Below are 19,282 nucleotides of genomic sequence, written 5' to 3' on the forward strand. Positions count from 1 at the left end.
AGGGGTGTGTTCAGAGAAGCAGGTGCCTGGCCCACTCCCAGCCTGCAGCCCATCGGCCCAGCCTCACAGACACCCGCATGTCCTGGCTGGGGGCCTGCTCTGTGACCCCTGCAGCCCCACGGAGACCTCGGGCCCAAGGCCCCGTAGTCCCAGCCCTGCACAGGTGCAGGACCCCCTCCCCCCGCCACACACACGATGGGCTTCTGCTAAATGCCCCAGGCCAGGGGCCACACCTGGGCCAGACCCTCACCCACCAGGAGCCGCCCCCTTTGCTGGCAGAGCCACCACCCAGGCCAGATTCCTGCAGTCCCTTAGGGTCCTCCAGCCCCGGGCAGGCAGGGACCCTGGCTGAACCCCTTGACCATGTGCCCAGGAGTTCCCTGGGGTCCACCTCCCTCCCTACTTTGCCTGCCACAGTCCTTCCACTGGTGTGGGGGTCAGAGTGCTAGGAGGTGTGCCTGCAATTCCAGGGGCTGACCCCAGAGGGCGGGATTCATGCCTTATTAAACATATGGCAGGGGACTTCCTGTGGCCAAGACTCCCAGCTCTCCTTGCAGGGAGCCTGGGTTCGATCCCTGGTCAGGAAACTAGATCATCCCACTTGCCACAACTGAGTTTGCATGCCGCACTTAAAGATTCCACGTGCTACAAGGAAGATGGAAGATCCCGCACGTGGCAACTAAGACCTAGGGCAGCCAAATCAATACCTTTTTTTAATGACGGCGGTGCCCTGGCCTCACAGGATGCCCCTCACCTCTGCGGCCCCTTGTCCCTGCCCATCAGCAGCCATGAGTGGCGACCCAGAGCCTGGTGCTTTTCTCCTGGCCCTAAGGAGGAAAAGCCCCTCCCGCTGCCTGCCAGACCCTGTCTAGCCCGAAGCCCTGAGGGTAAACCCACGTCCCCAGGGGCCCCGCCAAGCCCTGACCCCTGCAGGCAGGGTGTCTTGTGCCCTGACACCCCTGCACGCCCTGAGCGTGCCCTCGCTGCGCCTCAAGCTCAGAGTGTTGTTGGGGGTCTGGGGCAGGATAGATCCTTCAGCCTGAGGTCTGGGGCCAGAGGTGCCCTCCCTGCCCTCTGCCTCCTGTGGAGTCACACAAGGACGAGCTTACACTTCCAACCTGCTGAGGCCAAAGCAGTCCCCAAAGGAAAGAGCCCCCCCCCGCCGGCCGAGGCCCCTGGAGGGTCCCCGGTGACGGCCCCCACTTCCTCTCCCTCAGAGTGGAGGAGCTGCCACTGACTCAACCAGCACTTGCTCCTACTCGCTACGATGGCCCCCACCCCCTGCTGAGGGCTGGGCTCCGCTGCTGCTGTTTCTGTTTGACAAATGAGGAAAGCAAAGGTCCAAGGTGCCAGAGGAGGGCAGCAGGGCAGGACTATGACCCAGGAGGGCCTGACTTCAGCCTCAGGACAAGTCGGGAGACACTGAAGGGGCTGGCGCCAATGGGACCATCACTCCGCCCCCAGGAAATGGGGAGGGAAGGATCTGAAGGTTATGCCTTCCAAGGGAAACTGAGGCCCAGAGTTGGGCTTGGTACCTAGCCTGTTGCCTGGAAAAACCCTTTCCCTCTCTGGGCCTTAGTTTCCCCACCTGCAAAAGAGAGTGCTGAGGTCTCCAGCGGCCCTCTGTGGTGTTACTCTTGGGGGGCTGGTGCATCTTCGGGGTGGCACTGGCCCCCAGGCCCTTGGCTCCCCTTGGGCATGGGATGGGGGTTCAAGCAGGGGCTCCCTCCCTTGGCAGCTGCCCCTCCTTACTTCCTGTTTACAGCAGCTGCTGAGGCTCATCTCTTCACCCCAAAGCCATTATGATCACCATGGCAACCAGGCTGTGTTTGTTCCAACAGGTTGGAAGAACCTGACGCAAGACTGCAGGGGTGGGGGGGCATCAGCTACAAGATCCTGGCTCAGGACCTGCCAGATCCTCAGCGAAGGACATTACTTGCCCCGACCCCATTCCTATCCCCTGCAGAAGGAAGCCAAGGGGCAGCTGGCAGTGTGGGGTCCAGCCCCCTCCCCTGCTCGTCTGATTCATCTGTGCAAAGTTGCTGTGCATTTCCCGAGCTCCCCCACCCCCTCTGCCCGGCTGTGCTGGGTCAGGATGGAAGCAGGACCAGGGACTAGAGCCTCCAGCAGGAGAACACACCCTGCAGGGCTGACCCCTCCCTGCAGGTCTGTTTTCCGTGTCTCATCCTGCAAGATAGGCACAGGCAGCTCAGACGTGAGTCTAGAAGCTGAGACAGGTGGTGGCCCGCTCAGAGCAGTGTCTGCTCCCTCCTGGGGTGGGAGGGGTGCATCTGGACCCCTCTAGACCAGGGAACAGAGGAATCACAGCTGCCTCCCTGCACACAGCTCTGTGCTGAACCCCGTTCCTCCAGGGTCTCCTCTGCTCAGCTCAGCCCTGGCCCCCCAAAGCCCACTGTCCTTTGATTCTGGGCCTGAGCGGAAGTGGGTTCCAGATCTGTCTGATCCCCAGCCAGCCTAGAGTCCCTCCACTAGAGACGAGGTCCTTTGGGGTGAAAACTTCTCCAAACCACAGTCTGATCCCCCAAGTACAAGGTGCTCTGAGAGTCCAGCAGGGTCTACTAAAGGCTTGAAAGGGATCCAGGGAGCCCACGCATCTGAGCAGCACCCAGGGTTCTCAGCTGGGGTGGGAGGAGCCTCATATGGTGAGGCCCAGCCGGAGCTCTGGGAGTCAGCAGGCCCCAGTGGGCCCAGCAAGCCATTTTTACGGGCTCCCCAGGTGACCATGGAGCGGTGGAGGGGCGCCAAAGATGGGCTGGGCACAGCGCGAGAGGAGTTCCAGCCGACGGGGTAACCTGGCAGGTGGCCCGACGTGGGCCGTGGGGTCGGTCGCCCTTTCGGTGACCAGGATTGTTGCGGGCGTTCTGAGTTGACGCCTGCAGCACACATACACACACCCCGGGGTGCGGGCTGTCCCCTCTGAGGAGCGGTTGGGACTGCGGAGGCTGAGTCCCCAGGCCCAGGCCCGCTCCAGGCTGGTGGTGGGGACACTGCTGGCTGGGAGGGCGATGACCACACAACCCTTCCGGAGAAGTCTGCGCTGCGGGCCCGGGCGTATCCTGGTCGGTTTCGGCGACTCTTTTCTGCCCTGGCGTCCCCGAGAGGGGGTCGTGACGCAGAGCGGGTCTGCTCCGGCTCATACCCGTCTGTGGGTTGATTTGCAGCCCCGAGCCCCCTCCCGTTGGGGGCCGTGGGCCGGGCACTAGGGGCACGTGGATCCTCGCCCTGCGCCCCTAGCGGCGCCGGCGCGGGCGGAGAGGGGCGCGAGGGAGGCGGGGGCGGGGCGGAAGCGGGTCCCCGAGCGGCGGGGCGGGGCGAGTAGGCCCAGCCCCGCCCCCGGCCCCTGCAGCCCGGGCGCGGGGCCCCTGGCGCTCAGTCGTCGGCGCTGGCGGCTGCGAGCGGTCGCGCAGCCTGAGCCACCCCGGAGCCGGCGCCGAGTGCGGCGCCCGCAGGAGTCCCGTCCCTGCGCCCCCGCCTCCCGGCCCACGGTGAGTGCCGCGGGCTCCTGTCCGGCCGTCGAAGCCCAGCCCAGCGTCCCGCCGGTGGACCGCGCTCGCCGCCACCCCGGGGTGCCGGGAGGTCGCCAAGACGCGGCGTCGGCACCGGGGAGACGAGGCCGGCGCGCGCTTGGAGGAGCGGGGCCTCGGAGCGGGAGACGGTGCGCACTGCGGAGGGGCGGGGGGACCAGACCTCCCAGCCGCGGAGGGCGCGGGGCTCCAGGACCACCTCCCCGCCCCGGGATGCGCAGGGTCACTCCGCTCGGACCCGGCGCCCTATCCCCAGGGGAAGCCGCAGGTGGGCGGGGACCGTAGACCGTGAGACCCTCCGCGGGGTTTCCCAGTCCACCCTCCAGCGATTAAGACGCCCCTGAGCCCGGCCCGCTCCCTCTCCCGCGGATCCTGGCAGGACCCCTTGTTTTCCCCAAATTCCTCCCGACGTCTGGGTGAGTCCCCCAAAATACACCCTCTCCGGGCTTCCAAACTGTCCCCGAACCGAACACCCACCAATGAGAGAAGCACCCCGACAGAACTGGGTTGGGGGGGCGAGGTCCGCGCGGGGGTCGGGAGGAAGAGGCGAGGCGGGGTGTCCCTGAGAGAAGTGGGAGGGGTGAGCAGGTCAGAGAGCCCGGCGGGCCGGGTGGGAGGGGACCTCTGAGGAAGATCCTACGGGCACTTCATTTTAAATGCGTGCATTCTAGAAGCATCTCGCCAACCTTTTACTGCTGGTCTTGGGCTTCAGAGCTCTAGGTCCGCTCGCAGAATTGGTTACAATACAGACCTCAGACCCCTCCCTGGGACTGGGTGGGGACGAGACCCCAGTGAGCAGTGTTCCTAAGAGCCACCACAGGTGGGCTGCAGGAGGCACTGCGTGCGGCCACACTGTGTGCAGGCGAGCACAGTGCAGAGAGGCAGCGGAGAGGGGGCAGCCGGAAATCCCGTAGGAGAGTGAAGGGGGTCAGCTGGGGGCTGGGCTGGGCAGCAGGGAGAGCCAGGTGGCCGGGCCAGACCTCCTGCTGCCCCCTTACACATGCCGGGGCAGCATCAGTGGCTGCCCCACCCCTAAGTCCCCAGGGACCGATTTCAGTGAGCAGCCCCAGCACCCTGAGGGGGTTGATTCACGTCCAGGGCGGCCAGTGGGCTGCTGGGGACTCTTCTAGAAGACCAGCCTGGCTCTCCAGTTCAGCCCCACTGCCCCAGACCTGCCTGCTTCAGTGCCAGCCCCCAGGTGGGCTAGCAGGAGACAGCATGGCTTTGAGCCCTGGGTTCTGGGCAAGTCACCCCATTGCTGGGATGTGAAATGCGACACTTTGCAGAGTGATCCTTTCCCATTCAACCCCAGGCCTTGGGCACAGCCCTGAAACACAGCAGGCCTGTTGCTTTCGGCTGGGCCCTGGTGCCTGTGGGGCGTCCAGCTCCTTGGCTGGCCTCACTCTGTTCATTGGACAAACTGGAGCAGGTGTCCAGGCCTGAGCGGGGATACAGGTGTGTCATGCTCAGAGCTTCTGGCCAGGCCTGGGTGGGACCGAGACACGGAAAGTTCAGGAAGGTGTCCTGTGGGGCCTGTCAGACAGATGGGGGTCCCCTGAAGCCTGTATGCTGCTCACTCTGCCCCATGCAGGCTGAGAGCCCCTGGCAGCCAGTGAGTGCTCCCTAGCAATGGGCCCCATGCCCTCTGCCCAGGACAGCTCTGAGTGGGTGCTGCTGGCCCCAGGGCCCAGGCTGCCAGGTGCAGCAAGGCTGTGGCTGTGCAGGCAGCCCAGGGGTCCCCAGGGGACAGAGGGGGCTTCTGAGCTCCCAGGAAGAGCCTCTGCACCCGGACACCACTGCTGCCTCCCTCCTAGACACAGGCTGAGATGGGAGCGGGGAGGAGCCTGCAGCACAGGGAGAGGCCGGCCTGCCTGGATCTGGGGCCCAGGATGAGCCGAGAGCTTAGCGCCTAGACACCAGAGCCTGGGAGGCCGTGACTCCATCCCGGGCTGCCTGCTGGCTGGGTGACCCTGGGCCTCATGAGCCTGGGGTCTCGGTTTCCTGGTCCAGGTGCGGGGAGTAGAGCGTCACTCCCCGCCCAGGGCTGGTCTGAGGAGGGGGCCCCCATTGCCTTGAACACTCTGGTCTCACCGAGAAAGCCCCCCACCCTGAAGCTCAGGCCACTTCGCTCCTGCGTCATCTTTGTCTCCAGGACTGTGAGCTCTGGAGCCCCCGTCACACACAGACGCAGCTGGCGGTTGCCCTGGCAACAGCTCAAGCAGTGGCTGCTCCCTGGCTTTGGGGGGCTGTTGGGGGAGCAGCATCTTCCACTCAGCTAGAGACGAAACGGAAAAGGGGACCCGTGACAGCCAGCCCCCAGGGACCTCACAGCTCTCTGGGCTGCTGAGCCCGCCGCAGGGGTGGGGGCTCCCTGGAGCAGGCACCGACCGCTGTTGGGGGGCCCGGGGCTGCTGGAGCCCGACGCACCTCCCCTCCTGTCCCAGCTCTCGGGTCTGGCCGGATGGGCCCCCCTGGCCCTGCAGCTCCAGGGTTGGAGGATCAGGGAGTGAGATGAGAAGCTGAGAGCTGGCGGGGGTCACACACCAGCAATGGCAGCCCGGGCACCGCCCCCTCCTCCAGAGATACACCCAGCTTGCTCAAAAAGTCTGTCCTGGACCCTCAAGGCGGCAGGTGTGCCCGGCCCTGCTGTCCCAGCAGAGGGTGACCGTCCGGGATGAGGTCAAGCCCGTAAACGAGGACACGCCAGCACTCACATGACCCCTGGCAGCGGGCACACAGGGCGGGGCGGGTCTCCCTGGCTACCCCAGTGCCAGGTGCCTGTGAGAGCTGGGCAAGTAGAGCTGGATCTGGCAGGGCCCCCATTTCCTATTTTGTCAAATGAAAAGGACAGGCTCGGGCTGATGTGCCTGGCTGGTGGGGACACCCTCAGGAGTGGACAGGGACAGGACCCAGGCAGTGGGCAGGTCCCTGGGTGAGCCAAGGGGAGCACGGTGTGTCCGGCACGCAGAGGCCAGCAAGCCAGGGACAGGGAGCCCAGTGGGTGGCATTCAGTGGCAGAGGTGGCCCGGGAGAGGGTCTTTGCTTTGTCCAGATGATTTTCAGTGCAGGAACACGAGACCACCTTGTGGGAAGTTGCAGGGGGCGGGGGGATCTGGAGGCCAAGGCCGGAGGTAGTTGCCTGGGCCAGGTCACGAGGTGGAAGAAGCAGACTGCAGGGCCCTTGGTGGCTTCCCCCCGCAGTCTGCAGGGGCACTGAGCACCCCAAGGTGTGAGGCTGTAACAGTGCAGGCCCGTCAGGCTGGGGGACTGGAATCGGCAGTGACAGCGCGCGCCCCTCAGGGGCATCCCAGGGCGGGGCCCCCTGGACAGGAAGATGTCCCCCAAGCAGGTCCCACTCCCCTTCTGCAAAGTGTGGGCTGTGGGGCCGCAGCCCCTGTCTGCTCCAAGGGCCTATACTGCCATAGCCACTGAGCCACCATGCAGCATCCTGCCTGGAGCAGCCTAGATGTCACCCTGGGACACAGGGATTCTTCATGCCAAGTGAGGAATGGGGCCTGGGCCTGGCGGCCCCCTGCCTGTGTCTCCCCTGAAACTAGCTCAGTCCGAGTCATTCTGGTCTGGGGAGCCCGAACCTGGGGGGGGGCGGGACTTGGACTGAGCAAGTCTGCAGCTCTGGGAGGGTTGGAGCCTGTGGCCCCAGCAGTGGGCACCTCTGCGTTCTGGTCACACCTCCGTCACTGCTCAGGGTGGCATCTGATGTGATCACAGGGGACAGTAAGGCAGGGTTCTCTGCCCACAGGTCGCCCGCCATGTCCACCTTGCTGGAGATCAAGAGCAGCGTGCTCAGGCAGGTGCAGGTGTGCCCATCCTTCCGCCGGAGGACGGAGGAGGAGCCGGCCAGCAGCAGTGCCGACCCGCCGGAGCCTGCGGCCGGGGCCTGGTGGGTGCCCCCCAGCCGGCTCCCTTCCTCCCCTGACCTCACACACCAGCCGCCCAGCACGGCCCCCAGGGGAAGCCCAGGAGGCTCTGAACCCAAGGCGGTGGAGAGCGTCTCACTGCACCCTCAGCTGTTCAGAGACCCTGGGATCGCCTTGAGTCATGCGGGTTGGCACGTGCTCCGAGCTGCAGCATGGGGAGTGTCTGCTGACCCCGACCGTGGCTTTTCTTGCAGGAAACCCGGAGATGGTGTGGAGTTCTTCGCCCAGATGCGCCTCATCCTGAAGAAGGGGGAGGGCAGACAGGGGCTGCCATGCCCTGAGGTGCGGACGCTGCGGGCCCTGCTGCCCCGCATGGGCCCGGGCCAGCCTCCCCAGCGGCCTCTCTGTGCTCCCCTCCCTCCCTCCCTGGAGCACTCCCTGTCAGGGAGTCACGGAGACACTCACCCCCCTGGTGCCCCCACAGGTCCTGCTGCGCAGCCGCTCACCCGCCCCCGCAGAGCCCGTGGACCCCAGCCGTGGCCTGAGAACTCTGAGCCAAGAGGAGGTAAGGGGGTGGGGGGTCTGGGGCAGGTGGGCCTCCCCATGGGATTGAGCAGAGGTCAGGGGTGGGGAGGGACCCCTGGTGGAGGCCCCGAAGGTGCAAAGGCGCAGAGGCAGAGACCGGGTTCTGCCAGTGGGAGGAGCGGCCAGGGGCTGGGCAGAGAGGGTGCGTCCAAGGAGCCGAGAGCCCCTGCGGTCGGGACTCAGGGCCCACGCCGCCCCCCTGCAGGTGGACATGCTCTATGAGGAGGCCCTGTACACAGTCCTTCACCGCGCAGGCACCATGGGCCCCGACCAGGTGGATGACGAGGAGGCCCTGCTGAGCTACCTGCAGCAGGTGAGGCCCGGGCCCCACCCACTCGGCTGGCCTGGCCCATCTCTGGGGGTGGCTGAGACACTTCCCCCACCTGCTTATGTCACTGTCGCCTGAACAACACACACAGAATTGCCCCACGTACATCAGACACACACAGGTGCACAGGCATGCCCAGAAAGATGGACAGACACACAGACACATTCAAACAGAAGAACACACAGACAGATGGACACAGCTACAAAGAACATTGGAAAAGACAGGTAGACAGATGTAGGACACACACAGAAGGATGGACAGACAGACACAGAGAAAGGCAGAAAGGACAAACCAGCAGGTGGACAGACCCCTTTCTTCTGCTGTGTGTGCTCCCCCCACCCCATGAAGCCTCTGGGTTGATAACTGATTGGCCTGCTTCAAGGGCACCTGGGCCTCATACCTGCCGACTCGCAGGTGTTCGGCACCAGCCCGGAGGAGCATGCCGCGGCTGTGGAGCGTGTGAAGAAGGCCAAGGTGAGGCTGCAGCCCGCTGGGCAGATGCCGCCCCCTGCAGCGCTGGCAGGCAGAGGCTCAGGGTGGAGGGGCGCGGGGCCAGCCGTATCAGGTCCACACTGAGCCCCAGAGACCGTCACTGCCCTCCACCTGCAGGCGCCCACCTATGCCCTGAAAGTCTCTGTCATGCGTGCCAAGAACCTGCTGGCCAAAGACCCCAACGGTGAGTTGGGGGGCCAGCCAGGTCTGGGGGCCATGGGGGCGGGACTGGGACTGAGGCACCCACCATGTCCTAGGCTTCAGTGACCCGTACTGCATGCTGGGCATCCTGCCGGCCTCGGGCGCCGTGCAGGAGCCCAGCCCACACAAGGAGCAGCGCTTCAGCTTCCGCAAGGGTAGCAAGCGAGGTGGCCCACTGCCAGCCAAGTGCATCCAGGTCACCGAGGTCAAGAACAGCACCCTGAACCCCGTATGGAAGGAGCACTTTCTCTTGTAAGGCCCCCGTCCTGTCGGGCGGCGGGGTGGTCCGGTGGGGTCTGCTGTGGTGCCGGCCGGTCCTGGGGTTGCATGGGGCAGCTGTGCCTGTAGGAGGTCTGTGCCTGCCCCCGGAACCGGAGGGCTGGTCCTGTGACCACTTTCCAGAGCAGGAGACTGAGGCTCAGAAATTGCCCCTGCCCCAGTGCTGGGCAGGGGATCACCTGGACCCTCCGGGGACCTCTCTGTTCTCCTTACAGTGAGATCGAGGACGTGGGCACAGACCAGCTGCACCTGGACATCTGGTAGAGGCCCCTGTGCCCTGCAGGGCAGCGGGTGCGGGCGCCTCTGGTCTGGGCGGAGCGGGAGGGGGCAGTCAGAGCCAGGCTGAGCTGCAGACAAGCCAGACCCCCCACCGCCCCCCTCCAGGGATCATGACGATGATGTGTCCCTGGTGGAAGCGTGCAGGAAACTGAATGAGGTCATCGGCCTGAAGGGCATGAGCAGGTGGGGCAGGCGGGACCCTCGCACCCCTGACGCTCTCAGCTTGGCCACAGGGGCCAGCGGGTGATGGCTCCTCAGGGGCCACAGGTGTGAAGCCATCCTGCTGCCCCCAGGTATTTCAAACAGATTGTCAAGTCTGCCCGTGCAAATGGGACAGCGGGGCCCACGGAGGACCACACTGATGACTTCCTGGGGTGCCTCAACATACCCGTCCGGGTGAGTGGGCTGGCAGTTTCGCTTGCCGAATGCTTGCTCCTGGGTGTCCCACCTGGTGTTCCCACCTGGCAGCAGTCCTGCCCCACTGCTGCTGGCTATGTCCTGTGATGCCCCAGCAGCTTCCCATCCTTCTTGGGCTGGGGCTGGGGGGACACCATGCTGCAAGGGAGGAGGGACAGCCTCCAGGAACCTCTAGTGTCCAGGCACCCCTGAGGGCCCCTGTGCTGGTCACCAGTGTTCAGTGGGAAGCAGAGGCCTGTTTCTCCCTGTGGTCCCAGAGACAGTCTGTGAGGGGAGCAGGGTTAGGCAGAACCACCAATCTGAACCCCCTTCCCCCAGGAGGTGCCTGTGGCTGGAGAGGACCGCTGGTTCAAGCTGGAACCACGCTCTAGCGCCTCCCGGGTGCAGGGCGACTGCCAACTGGTCCTCAAGCTGATCACCACACAGGTGGGAGCCAAGGCCTCCCCCCGACCCTGCAGCCCTGCGCCCCAGCCCACAGGCTCGGGAAGGGCTGCTGACCGGCCGGCCCTGCGTTCCAGAGGGACACGAACATGAGCCAGCGTGGGCGGTCGGGCTTCCTGTCGTACCTGCTGCTGCTCAGCCGTCTTCTGCAGTTTGAGCACCGAGCCGAAGAGGTAGCGCCAACCTCGGGCCCCCGGGGCAGCCAGGGGCGGCGTGGGGAGGGCGAGGCGGGGAGGCCAGGGACCTGGGGGCCGAGGGGGGATGGGGGTCTCCCGCCTCCACCCACGGCCAGCCCGTCCCCCAGCCCAACTCGAGCAGCTGGCGCGGCGAGCTCAGCGGGCCTGCGGCCACCGTGCTCTGCCTGCACGGCGCACAGAACAACCTGTCGGCGCTGCAACTAGCTGTGCTGTGAGTGGGCGGGGCCGCGTCGCGAGGGGCGGGGCCCGGAAAGGGGCGGGGCTGTCAGTGGGAGGGACACGGGTTCCCTGCTGGGTCGGGCCCCTGGCGCAGCTGCCCTGAGCCTGGGCTGCGGCCCCGCAGGCACTGGCAGGTCAGCAGCCGCCACCATCAGACCCGCACCCTGGACTACGGCTACCTGCTGGGGCTGCTAGAGGACCTGCAAGCGCACTGGGAGGAGGCGGGCTCGCTGCCTCAGGAGCAGGTGGGCTCACATGAAAATGCTCCTGGAGGGTGTGCCAGGGGCTGTTCAGGCTGGGACGAGCAGGGACAGGACCGCCAGAGTCCTGCCCTGCTGGGGTGCACAGCCTGTGGGAGCGGTAGGGGGTTAAAAACAAGCGGACAAAGCGCGGGACTTAGGAGAGAGCTGCTGCTGTGCCGTCCCAGGACCGGGCTGTGCGATACCAAGGGGGAGTCCCGCGGGAGGCGGGCCGGGCCGTGCGGCTTCAGCCCTGCGAGCAGCGGAGGGAGTGGGCCGCATGGAAGGAGGCGCAGCTGGTGCTGCGAAGGCCCTGGGGGCTTCTGTCTCCAGGGGGCGCTGTGGAGGCTAGAGAGGGCACTAGGGCGAGGCCAGTGGGGTTGGAGGCCCGTAGTAGGGAGGGTGCTCTTCAGTGCAGGGCTTTGCAGACCGGCTGCTTTTGCAGAGGAGCGGGCACTCAGCAGTCCGTTCTGAAGGGCCCTGTCCCTCAGGAGGAGGGCCTAGCAGACAGCTTCTCTGCCTTCTCTGAGTTTGGGCTTCAGCTGCTGCGACAGCTCCGGGACTACTTCCCTGCCAGTAACAGCACAGCTGTCTACCGCCTGGAGCTGCTGTTGAAGTGGGTGCAGCCGCTCATCTGCCAGTGGGGCTTGGGGCCGGGTGGCTGCAGCCGCTTGCCGGGGGTTGGGTGGGGGTGGGGCGACTGGGTGGGGCACCCCCCAGTCAGCTGCAACCCCTCGCCCAGGTGTCTTGGCAAGCTGCAGATCTTCCAGCCTTCGTTTGAGATCTGCCCCTTCGAGACGGAGCTAAACATGGACATTGCTGCTGCCCTGAAGGTGCGTCTGGTAGCTGGGTCTGGGCTAACTGCCCATCCTTGCCTGTGCCCCTGCCCTCGGGCTGGACCTGTGGAACCACACACACTTGCCCTTCTTCCCTCCCACCCAACATGCTTCCTCGGTGGCTTCCCTTGCAGAGAGGCAACCGTGAATGGTTTGACAGGCTCCTGAACACCCAAAGTCCTCGTGAGCAGGTGTGGTGGCAGAGTGGGGGGGCGTGGCCACAGGGGAGGTGAGGGGCCGCAGGTGAGTGCAGGCCAGAAGGTCAGTGTGCTGGGCCTCCTTGCAGCCAGGCCCACAGCGCCTCACCGGGCTGGTCAAGCTGGCTGACGCCGTCTACGAGGACCTGCAGTCCTGCTATGGCATCTACGCCAGCCTCTTCCACAGGTGGGGCAGGGCTCTCCCTGCTGCCCCTGCGCCCAGCCCCTAAAGTGCCACCACCGGGCTGGGGAGCAGGGCGAGCAGGTGTCTGAGGTGTGTCCTTTGCAGCATCATCAAGGTCGACTTCTTCACCCTCACCTTTCGGCAGCTGGAGCGTCTGGTGAGGAGGGGGCGTGGGGAGAGCCCCCTGGCTGGGAAGGGGCCTGGGGTTCCTTGTTGCCGCCAGCCTGAGTCCACCCTCCTGGGCAGGTGGCTGAAGAGGCCTGGGTGCTGACAGAGGAGCTGAGCCCCAAGATGACCCTGGAGGTGGCCTCAGGGCTCTTTGAGCTCTACCTGACCCTGGCGGACATCCAGCGCTTTTGGAGCAGCATTCCGGGCCGGTGGGTGCCCTGCCCCACCTGTCCTCCAGTCTCCTCCTGGAGGGCTCTCTGTGCAGTCTCCCGAGGGCCTCCACAGGCTGGGAACCTGGGACATGTTGGCTCAAGGTGCTTGATCAGGGTGAGCGCTGATGGGCCTCCCACTGCAGGGACAGCCGTTCCCTCGCCCTGGCTGGCATCCACGCCCCATTCCTGCCCGCTGTGAAGCTTTGGCTGCAGGTGCTGCGGGACCAAACCAAGTGGAGGCTTCAGGGAGCCGTGGAGGTGGACACAGTGAGTGAGCCCTCAGGCTTGAGGGGGCTGGGCTCATCTGGGCTCCCACCCAACCCAGGCCTCCTCCTGCTTCCTAGTTGGAGCCCATGGATGCCTCCTCCAAGCACAGCAGCTCTGCAGCCACTGCCAGCCTCTGCTTCAGCCACATCCAGGAGCTGTGGGCCTGCCTGGCATGGCCTGACCCCGCCCAGGCCCAGACACTAGGCGCCCAGCTCAGCCAGGTGGGGACTACCCACCAAGAGGAGATCAGGGTCTGGGTGCAGAAAGGACATGGTCCACAGCTCCTGAGCCCCTGTCCTCCACCCCAGGACCTGTGTGAAGCCGCCCTCTTCTACACAGAGCTGCTGCGAAAGAAGGTGGACGCTCAGCCTGGGGCAGCCGGAGAGGCAGTGAGCGAGCCTGTGAGCAGGGAGGGCAGAGGAGTGGGGGGCGGGGGCCCAGGGTGGCCACCACCCAGCTGCCAGCCCACGCACGTCCGTCACACCTCCCCAGCTCTGCGTGGTCCTCAACGACGTGGAGCTCCTCCGCAAGGCTGCTGGCCAGGCACTGCGTGGCCTGGCGTGGCCAGAGGGGGCTGCAGGGCTGGAGGGCACACTCCCACGGCCCCTGCTCAGCTGCACGCAGGCCCTGGACGAGGACCTGCAGCGGGAGGCCCGAACCGTGACGGCACACCTGACCTCCAAGGTGGCAGGGCCGGTGGGCGGGGGCGGGGGCCGGCCGGCCCTCCCTGCACCCCCACGGTGCTGAGCACCACTCTCCTGCTCTCCCGCAGATGGTGGGTGACGTCAGGAAGTATGTGCAGCACGTCAGCCTCTCGCCCGACTCCATCCAGAATGACGAGGTGAGTGTGCGGCCAGCTCGGCTTGGGCTCGCAGGGAATGCGTGTGTCCACTGGGGCCCAGTCCCAGCCTGAGGACCCTACCTGCAGGCCGTGGCCCCCCTCCTGAAGTACCTGGACGAGAAGCTGGCTCTGCTGAACGCCTCGCTGGTGAAGGAAAATCTAAGCAGGTACGGTCCTGCGCGGGCAGGCAGAGCAGGCCCGGCCCGTGGTCGGGTCACAGATGCTGAGCATCCTGCAGGGTGCTGGAGGCCCTCTGGGAGCTGCTGCTGCAGGCCATTCTGCAGGCTCTGGGAGCGAACCGAGATGTGTCTGCCGACTTCTACGGGCGCTTCCACTTCACGCTGGAGGTAGGGCCCCATGGAAGAGCCTTTTCTGCCTGAACTCCTGGTTCCTGGCCCCTCTGACCCCACCCCCTGGCAATAAGACTGCTGACCTTTCCAGCTGCATGCCCCCTTCCAGCCCAGTCCCCAGCCCAGACACTCCTCCTCTGGGAAGCCATCGGGCAGCATCTCTTTCCCTGAGTCTGCTGAGTCAGAAGCACCTGGGCCACCTGTTCTGACAGATGTCTGGCTTCAGGTGCCTTCATTTCCCCAAGCTTCCTGGCAGCTTCTGATACAGCCCAGGTATGAGTGGCTCTGCCTTAGGCTCCGGACAGCCCAGGCCGGGTGCTGCTCAAGGCTCCATTCCTTCCCACTCTCTGTCTCCAGCAGTCACCCTGCCCCTGACACCTCTCCTTTCTTGCCCCACCCCAGGCCCTGGTCAACTTTTTCCACGCTGAGGGCCAGGGTCTGCCCCTGGAGAGCCTGAGAGATGGAAGTTACAAGGTGAGGTTTGGCCTTGGGCCCTCTGACAGAGGAAGGGGGAGGGGCGGACACCTGAGACCCAGGTTTGAGTTCAGCCCCGCCCCGCGCGTGAAATGGGGCCGGTGAGGAGCTCCGGCATCACCAGGCGCCGCCTTCTCCCTGCAGAGACTGGAGGAGGAGCTGCGCCTGCACCAGTGCTCCACGCGGGAGTGCATCGAGCAGTACTACCTGGACAAGCTCAAGCAGGTAGTGCGACCCAGGTGCGCGCACGAGGCTCCGCCCCCCGACGACCCCGAGCTCGGCTCACCGGCCTCCTGGCCTTTCCACAGAGATCCCTGGAGCACAACCGGTTCGGGCGCCTGAGCGTCCGCTGCCACTACGAGGCGGCCGAGCAGCGGCTGGCGGTGGAGGTGCTGCATGCCGCCGACCTGCTCCCCCTGGACGCCAACGGTGCGGGCGAGCGGTGGGTAGGGCTGCCACCGGGCGGGGCGGGGCTGGCGGCGGGGTGCGCTCACAGCCGTGTCCCCAGGCCTAAGCGACCCCTTTGTGATCGTGGAGCTGGGTCCGCCGCACCTTTTCCCGCTGGTCCGCAGTCAGAGGACCCAGGTCAAGAGCCGGACGCTGCACCCCGTGTACGACGAGCTCTTCTACTTGTGAGTGTCCCTCCCCGCCCTGCAGGCCCAGAGTGGGGAGCAGGGCTCCAGATGACCACCCGCCTCCCCCACCCCCACCCCCCCCCCCGCAGCTCCGTGCCCGCAGAGGCCTGCCGCCGCCGTGGCGCCTGCGTGCTGTTCACCGTCATGGACCATGACTGGCTGTCCACCAACGACTTCGCGGGGGAGGCAGCCCTGGGCCTGGGCAGCGTTAGCGGCGTCGCGAGGCCCCAGGTGGGAGGGAGCGCGAGGGCCGGCCAGCCGGTCACCCTGCACCTGCGCCGGCCGCGAGCCCAAGGTGAGTGAGCTTCCGGCGGGGCGGGGCGGGGCCAGCCGGACTGATGCTGGCCCCGCCCCCTGCAGAGCCCAGGGTGGCTGAGCGGCGAGGGCGGGGCCAGCAGGACTGACACCGGCCCCGCCCCCGCCCGCAGTGAGGTCGGCGCTTCGGATGCTGGAGGGTCGCCCCAACAAGGAGGCGCAGGAGTTTGTCAAGAGGCTCCGGGAGCTGGAGAAGTACATGGAGGCGGACCCCTGAGCCCTGCGGGCGAGAGCCAAGCCCTCCCCACGTCCCCGCGCTGTTCTTGCCTTGTGGTCAGCTCTGTGCAGCCGGGCCGTGGCGCCCTCCCCCGCTTCATGGTGTGTTCTGTGGCTGGACTCCCCGGCTCCCTTCTGCCCCCGCCACGTCTGTGCTGTGACCCCTGTGCTCAGTACGCCCTACCCTGCTGGATCTGGACAGCCGACTGGGCGAGTCCTGGCCACCAGGTGAGCTTCCTACTTCCCCTCAGGTTCCCTGGCCTGGGGGGGGGGGGGGGGGCCTGGTCTTAGGGCAGGGCTCTCAGTTGGGGGCCTTGCCCCTAGGGGACATTAGGCAGCACCTGGAGACATTCTGGGGGGCGGATCAGTCACACCCGGTGAGTGGGTGATGGCTGTGCTATTGGCACCAGTGAGGAGGCTAGAAGTGTCGTTTGACTGCCATGAGCCCTCCCCCCAACATAGAATGGTCCACCTCTAAATGTCACCAGTAACCAGGCAAGAGCTTTGTCCTGGGTCTCTCTGGGGTCGGGGCACAGTCTCCCTAACCGGAGAGGCTGGAAGGTCTAGGTTTGGAGTCTGGACAATCCAGGCCTCAGAGGGAGAGGTGAACACCTGCAGTGCCCCCACCTTCTCTGGGTATGCCTCCCCAAGAGGGCATGTGGAGGGAGTTCTGCCTGAGAGCTCCACAGGTCTCCAGTCCCCACCCAGCTCACAGGCCCAGGAGAGGGGCCTCTGCGGTCATTGTGGGAGGCTGAGGATGTCACGCCAGGCTGGTTGGGTTAGTGTAAGGCACTCCGTGCCAACTGGCCAGCTGTGTGGCCGTCTCCTTTTCATGAACGCACAGCGTCCACACAAGACCCACCCGGGGGTCCCATCTCTACACCCCAGGCTCTCTAGGCAGGATCTGTCTCATTAGAGGCCAAGGGTCCCCCCACACCTGCAGGCCGAGTGCCCAGAAGCAGAGGCTCACGCGGGGGTCTTCTTGGCTTGCAGCTTCATTGGGAGGGCTCTGAGGCAGGACCCAGAGCAAGACTGGGTAAGAAGCGCTGGGAAAGAACCTGGTCAGAGTCCAGTCCTGCTCGCAGCTGCACGGCCTGAGGCCGCCAGGCCCATTTGTGTTCCCACAAGCTGCACTGCCGCATTCCGCCTCCAAAAATACACCTCTGCAACTTTCAGTCTCTCTGCCGCTTCTTGATTCCTTTCCAAATCTCTGTGGGGACCCTGGCTTCAGCCCCTTGCTCAGCAGTCTCCTCCTCTTCTGGGCTGCTGCTGCTGTCTCCCCCATCGTCAGTGTCAGGCCCAAGTTCCTCAGACTCATCTTCAGTGTCCCTGTCAGCACCATCTCTGGGCAGCCTGAGAGACAGGGGTATGTCCACTGGCCTCCCCGACACACCTACTAACTCACCAAAGCCCCCAAGCTGAGGACAGATTCCTACTCCCCATCCTCTCTAAGTGGAAACCCCTCCAGCTTCCCTTCTCTGCAGTCAGAAAACCATCCTGCTATTTACGACACTCCCCCACCCTGCAGAAGGAGGGGCTGAGATCAGAGGTGGAAGAGAGCCCTGGGTCTAAGCTGTCATGAAGCTAGGGGACCTACCGGGAGTCAGTCACCAGCCGGTTGGGGTTTGCAAACTCTCGTCCTGAGTCCACATCAAAGGGATCTGAATGGAGGAATCAAGGAGGAAAGTGGCCTGAAGTAGAAGCAGGAGTCCCACAGCTGTGGCGGGAAGGTCTTCCCAACCCTGGGCTTCTCAAGGGAGGGGGCAGGCCTGGCTCCCACCCAGGGGTCAGGTGTCCCTGCCAGGCCTCACCAATTTCCTCCTCTTCAGGGTGCTCCTTGGCGTGGGCCAGGAACTCCTGCTCTGCCTGCAGCACCTCCTCTGGGCCGCTGCAGGCCGCATATTTGTCCAGAAGCTGGCGGTTCAGGTCCAGGAACCCCTTGCCCCACTTGAATTTCCGCAGCAAAATGACAGCAAGGTCTGAGAAGCCTGTCAGTGCAGGGAGCCCAGGGATGTAGACAGCCCCTCTCTTGCCTCCCAGAAACTGAGAGTCCCGCCAACACTGGCCCACGGCCCTCTGCAGCCCACCAAGTCCCTCTCCCAACAGGGTGTCTCACGGAACTGCCCTTCTGAGCCTCCATGTGGACCTTAAGTTCTCAGGGGATGAGTTGGGGTAACAGGGCTCTGGGGGCCGTCGTGCCCTGACGAGAGCCTGACAAGCGCTTGGAGGCCAGTGGTGTGTTCTGTCTTCACCTCTGCCTCTCAGGGAGAGGACTCAAGTGGGAGCTGGGAGGAAACCCTGGCCACCGCCCAGCACATGGTCAGGCTCCTCCCGGGATTGGCAGCAAAAGCACATGGACTCCAGGCTGCCAGGCCTGACACTCACCCAGGATGCAGAAGGTGGCAGCAAAGGCCTCCACGCAGGACAGCCTGCAGGGCCGGCCATAGTTCACAGGGTTGGCGGCCACCAAATGGGGCAGGAGCCGCAAGTGGCTCCCACGCATCTTCCCGAACGGAGTCTCATCCAGTCTGGCCCAGGAGCAGTCGATGACAGCGACCCCAGACTGTGCCACCAAGTGTCTGCCAAGAGCAGTGAAGGGCTTGGTTCTGGACTTAACTTGGTGCTGGCCCCAGGGCAGCTATGTTCTAGGAAACTGGCTGCCCTGGGGATTCAGGGGCATCATTCAAGGACTCTCATGGGCCCAGCTTCTGAGGCAGCTGGAGGAAAGCTGTTCCTCCATAAGGCTTTTATTCACTCAACAAATGTTTACTGTAGCCTGCTGCTTCCTGGGCTCTGTGCTAGGCAACGGGGGTCAACGAGACACATCAACACAAACAGGTGGGCCCTGAAGGGAAAGATGTGCCAGGGCTGGGGGCTAATTAAAAAGAGTCCAGGCAGGCCCACTCCGTTTCCCCGCACCCAGTCCTCTCGAGCTTACCTGTCTGCGGGGGACACGTACTGGGAACCCACGGGGCTGAGCACGAGGCCGCCGAACCTGTGGCCCAGGCGCAGGCAGCGCACCAGCCCCAAGCGGGCCAGCTTGCGGCCGGTGCAGCGCCGGGGGTCGCAGTGGCCCAACTCCCACATGGCCAGCGTGCAGGGCAGCTGCGCCGGGCCCGGGCCGCCCTGGTCCTCAGGGGACTCTGGCTCCACGGACGCTGCGGCAGGCAGAGAAGGGGACCCGGCCTCAGGCGCGGCTCCGCGGCCCGACCCCCGGCCCACCTCAGGATCACGCCCCACTCACCGCGCAGCGCGGCGCCCACCTCCTCGGCGAAGGCCTCCAGGGAGCGGCCCGCAGGGCGCCGAGCGCGGCCTCCCTCCGCGCCCGGCCCGCGCGCGGCCCTTCGGCGGCCCATGGGGGGAAGCGGGACCCGCTGTACCCACCGCGTCGCCACTCCTCCCGGCCAAGCTGCGCGCGGCACCACTTCCGGTTCCGGCACCCACGTGACCACCCGCGGCGGAGGGCGCCACTTCAGGTTCCGGCGCC

At 65.5% G+C, this 19,282-nt stretch overlaps 2 protein-coding genes across 2 annotated transcripts; one reads left to right on the top strand and one right to left on the bottom strand.

The window, feature by feature from the left end:
- The first annotated feature begins 3,480 nt into the window (after positions 1–3,480).
- BAIAP3 (BAI1 associated protein 3) lies at positions 3,481–16,970 on the top strand. The gene is made up of 35 exons (XM_061152481.1): positions 3,481–3,506; positions 7,306–7,446; positions 7,678–7,765; positions 7,908–7,988; positions 8,214–8,321; positions 8,751–8,810; positions 8,946–9,012; positions 9,086–9,281; positions 9,524–9,568; positions 9,693–9,770; positions 9,881–9,983; positions 10,323–10,430; positions 10,523–10,618; positions 10,750–10,853; positions 10,986–11,106; positions 11,592–11,716; positions 11,843–11,933; positions 12,071–12,127; positions 12,223–12,320; positions 12,423–12,474; positions 12,564–12,694; positions 12,841–12,964; positions 13,042–13,185; positions 13,273–13,365; positions 13,457–13,648; positions 13,737–13,805; positions 13,893–13,972; positions 14,044–14,152; positions 14,558–14,629; positions 14,774–14,854; positions 14,938–15,058; positions 15,138–15,261; positions 15,354–15,559; positions 15,693–16,023; positions 16,789–16,970. The coding sequence occupies exons 2-34, from the start codon at positions 7,316–7,318 to the stop codon at positions 15,794–15,796; spliced, it is 3,459 nt and encodes a 1,152-aa protein (XP_061008464.1). The 5' UTR covers positions 3,481–3,506; positions 7,306–7,315; the 3' UTR covers positions 15,797–16,023; positions 16,789–16,970.
- TSR3 (TSR3 ribosome maturation factor) lies at positions 16,773–19,166 on the bottom strand. Its single transcript, XM_061152482.1, has 6 exons — positions 19,040–19,166; positions 18,734–18,953; positions 18,181–18,374; positions 17,607–17,783; positions 17,393–17,456; positions 16,773–17,148 (listed from the first exon to the last, which is right to left on the bottom strand). The coding sequence occupies exons 1-6, from the start codon at positions 19,149–19,151 to the stop codon at positions 16,968–16,970; spliced, it is 948 nt and encodes a 315-aa protein (XP_061008465.1). The 5' UTR covers positions 19,152–19,166; the 3' UTR covers positions 16,773–16,967.
- Between the last annotated feature and the right edge of the window lie 116 nt (positions 19,167–19,282).

This window comes from Dama dama, chromosome 10, assembly GCF_033118175.1.
Source record: "Dama dama isolate Ldn47 chromosome 10, ASM3311817v1, whole genome shotgun sequence".
NCBI classification, from domain to species: Eukaryota; Metazoa; Chordata; class Mammalia; order Artiodactyla; family Cervidae; genus Dama; species Dama dama.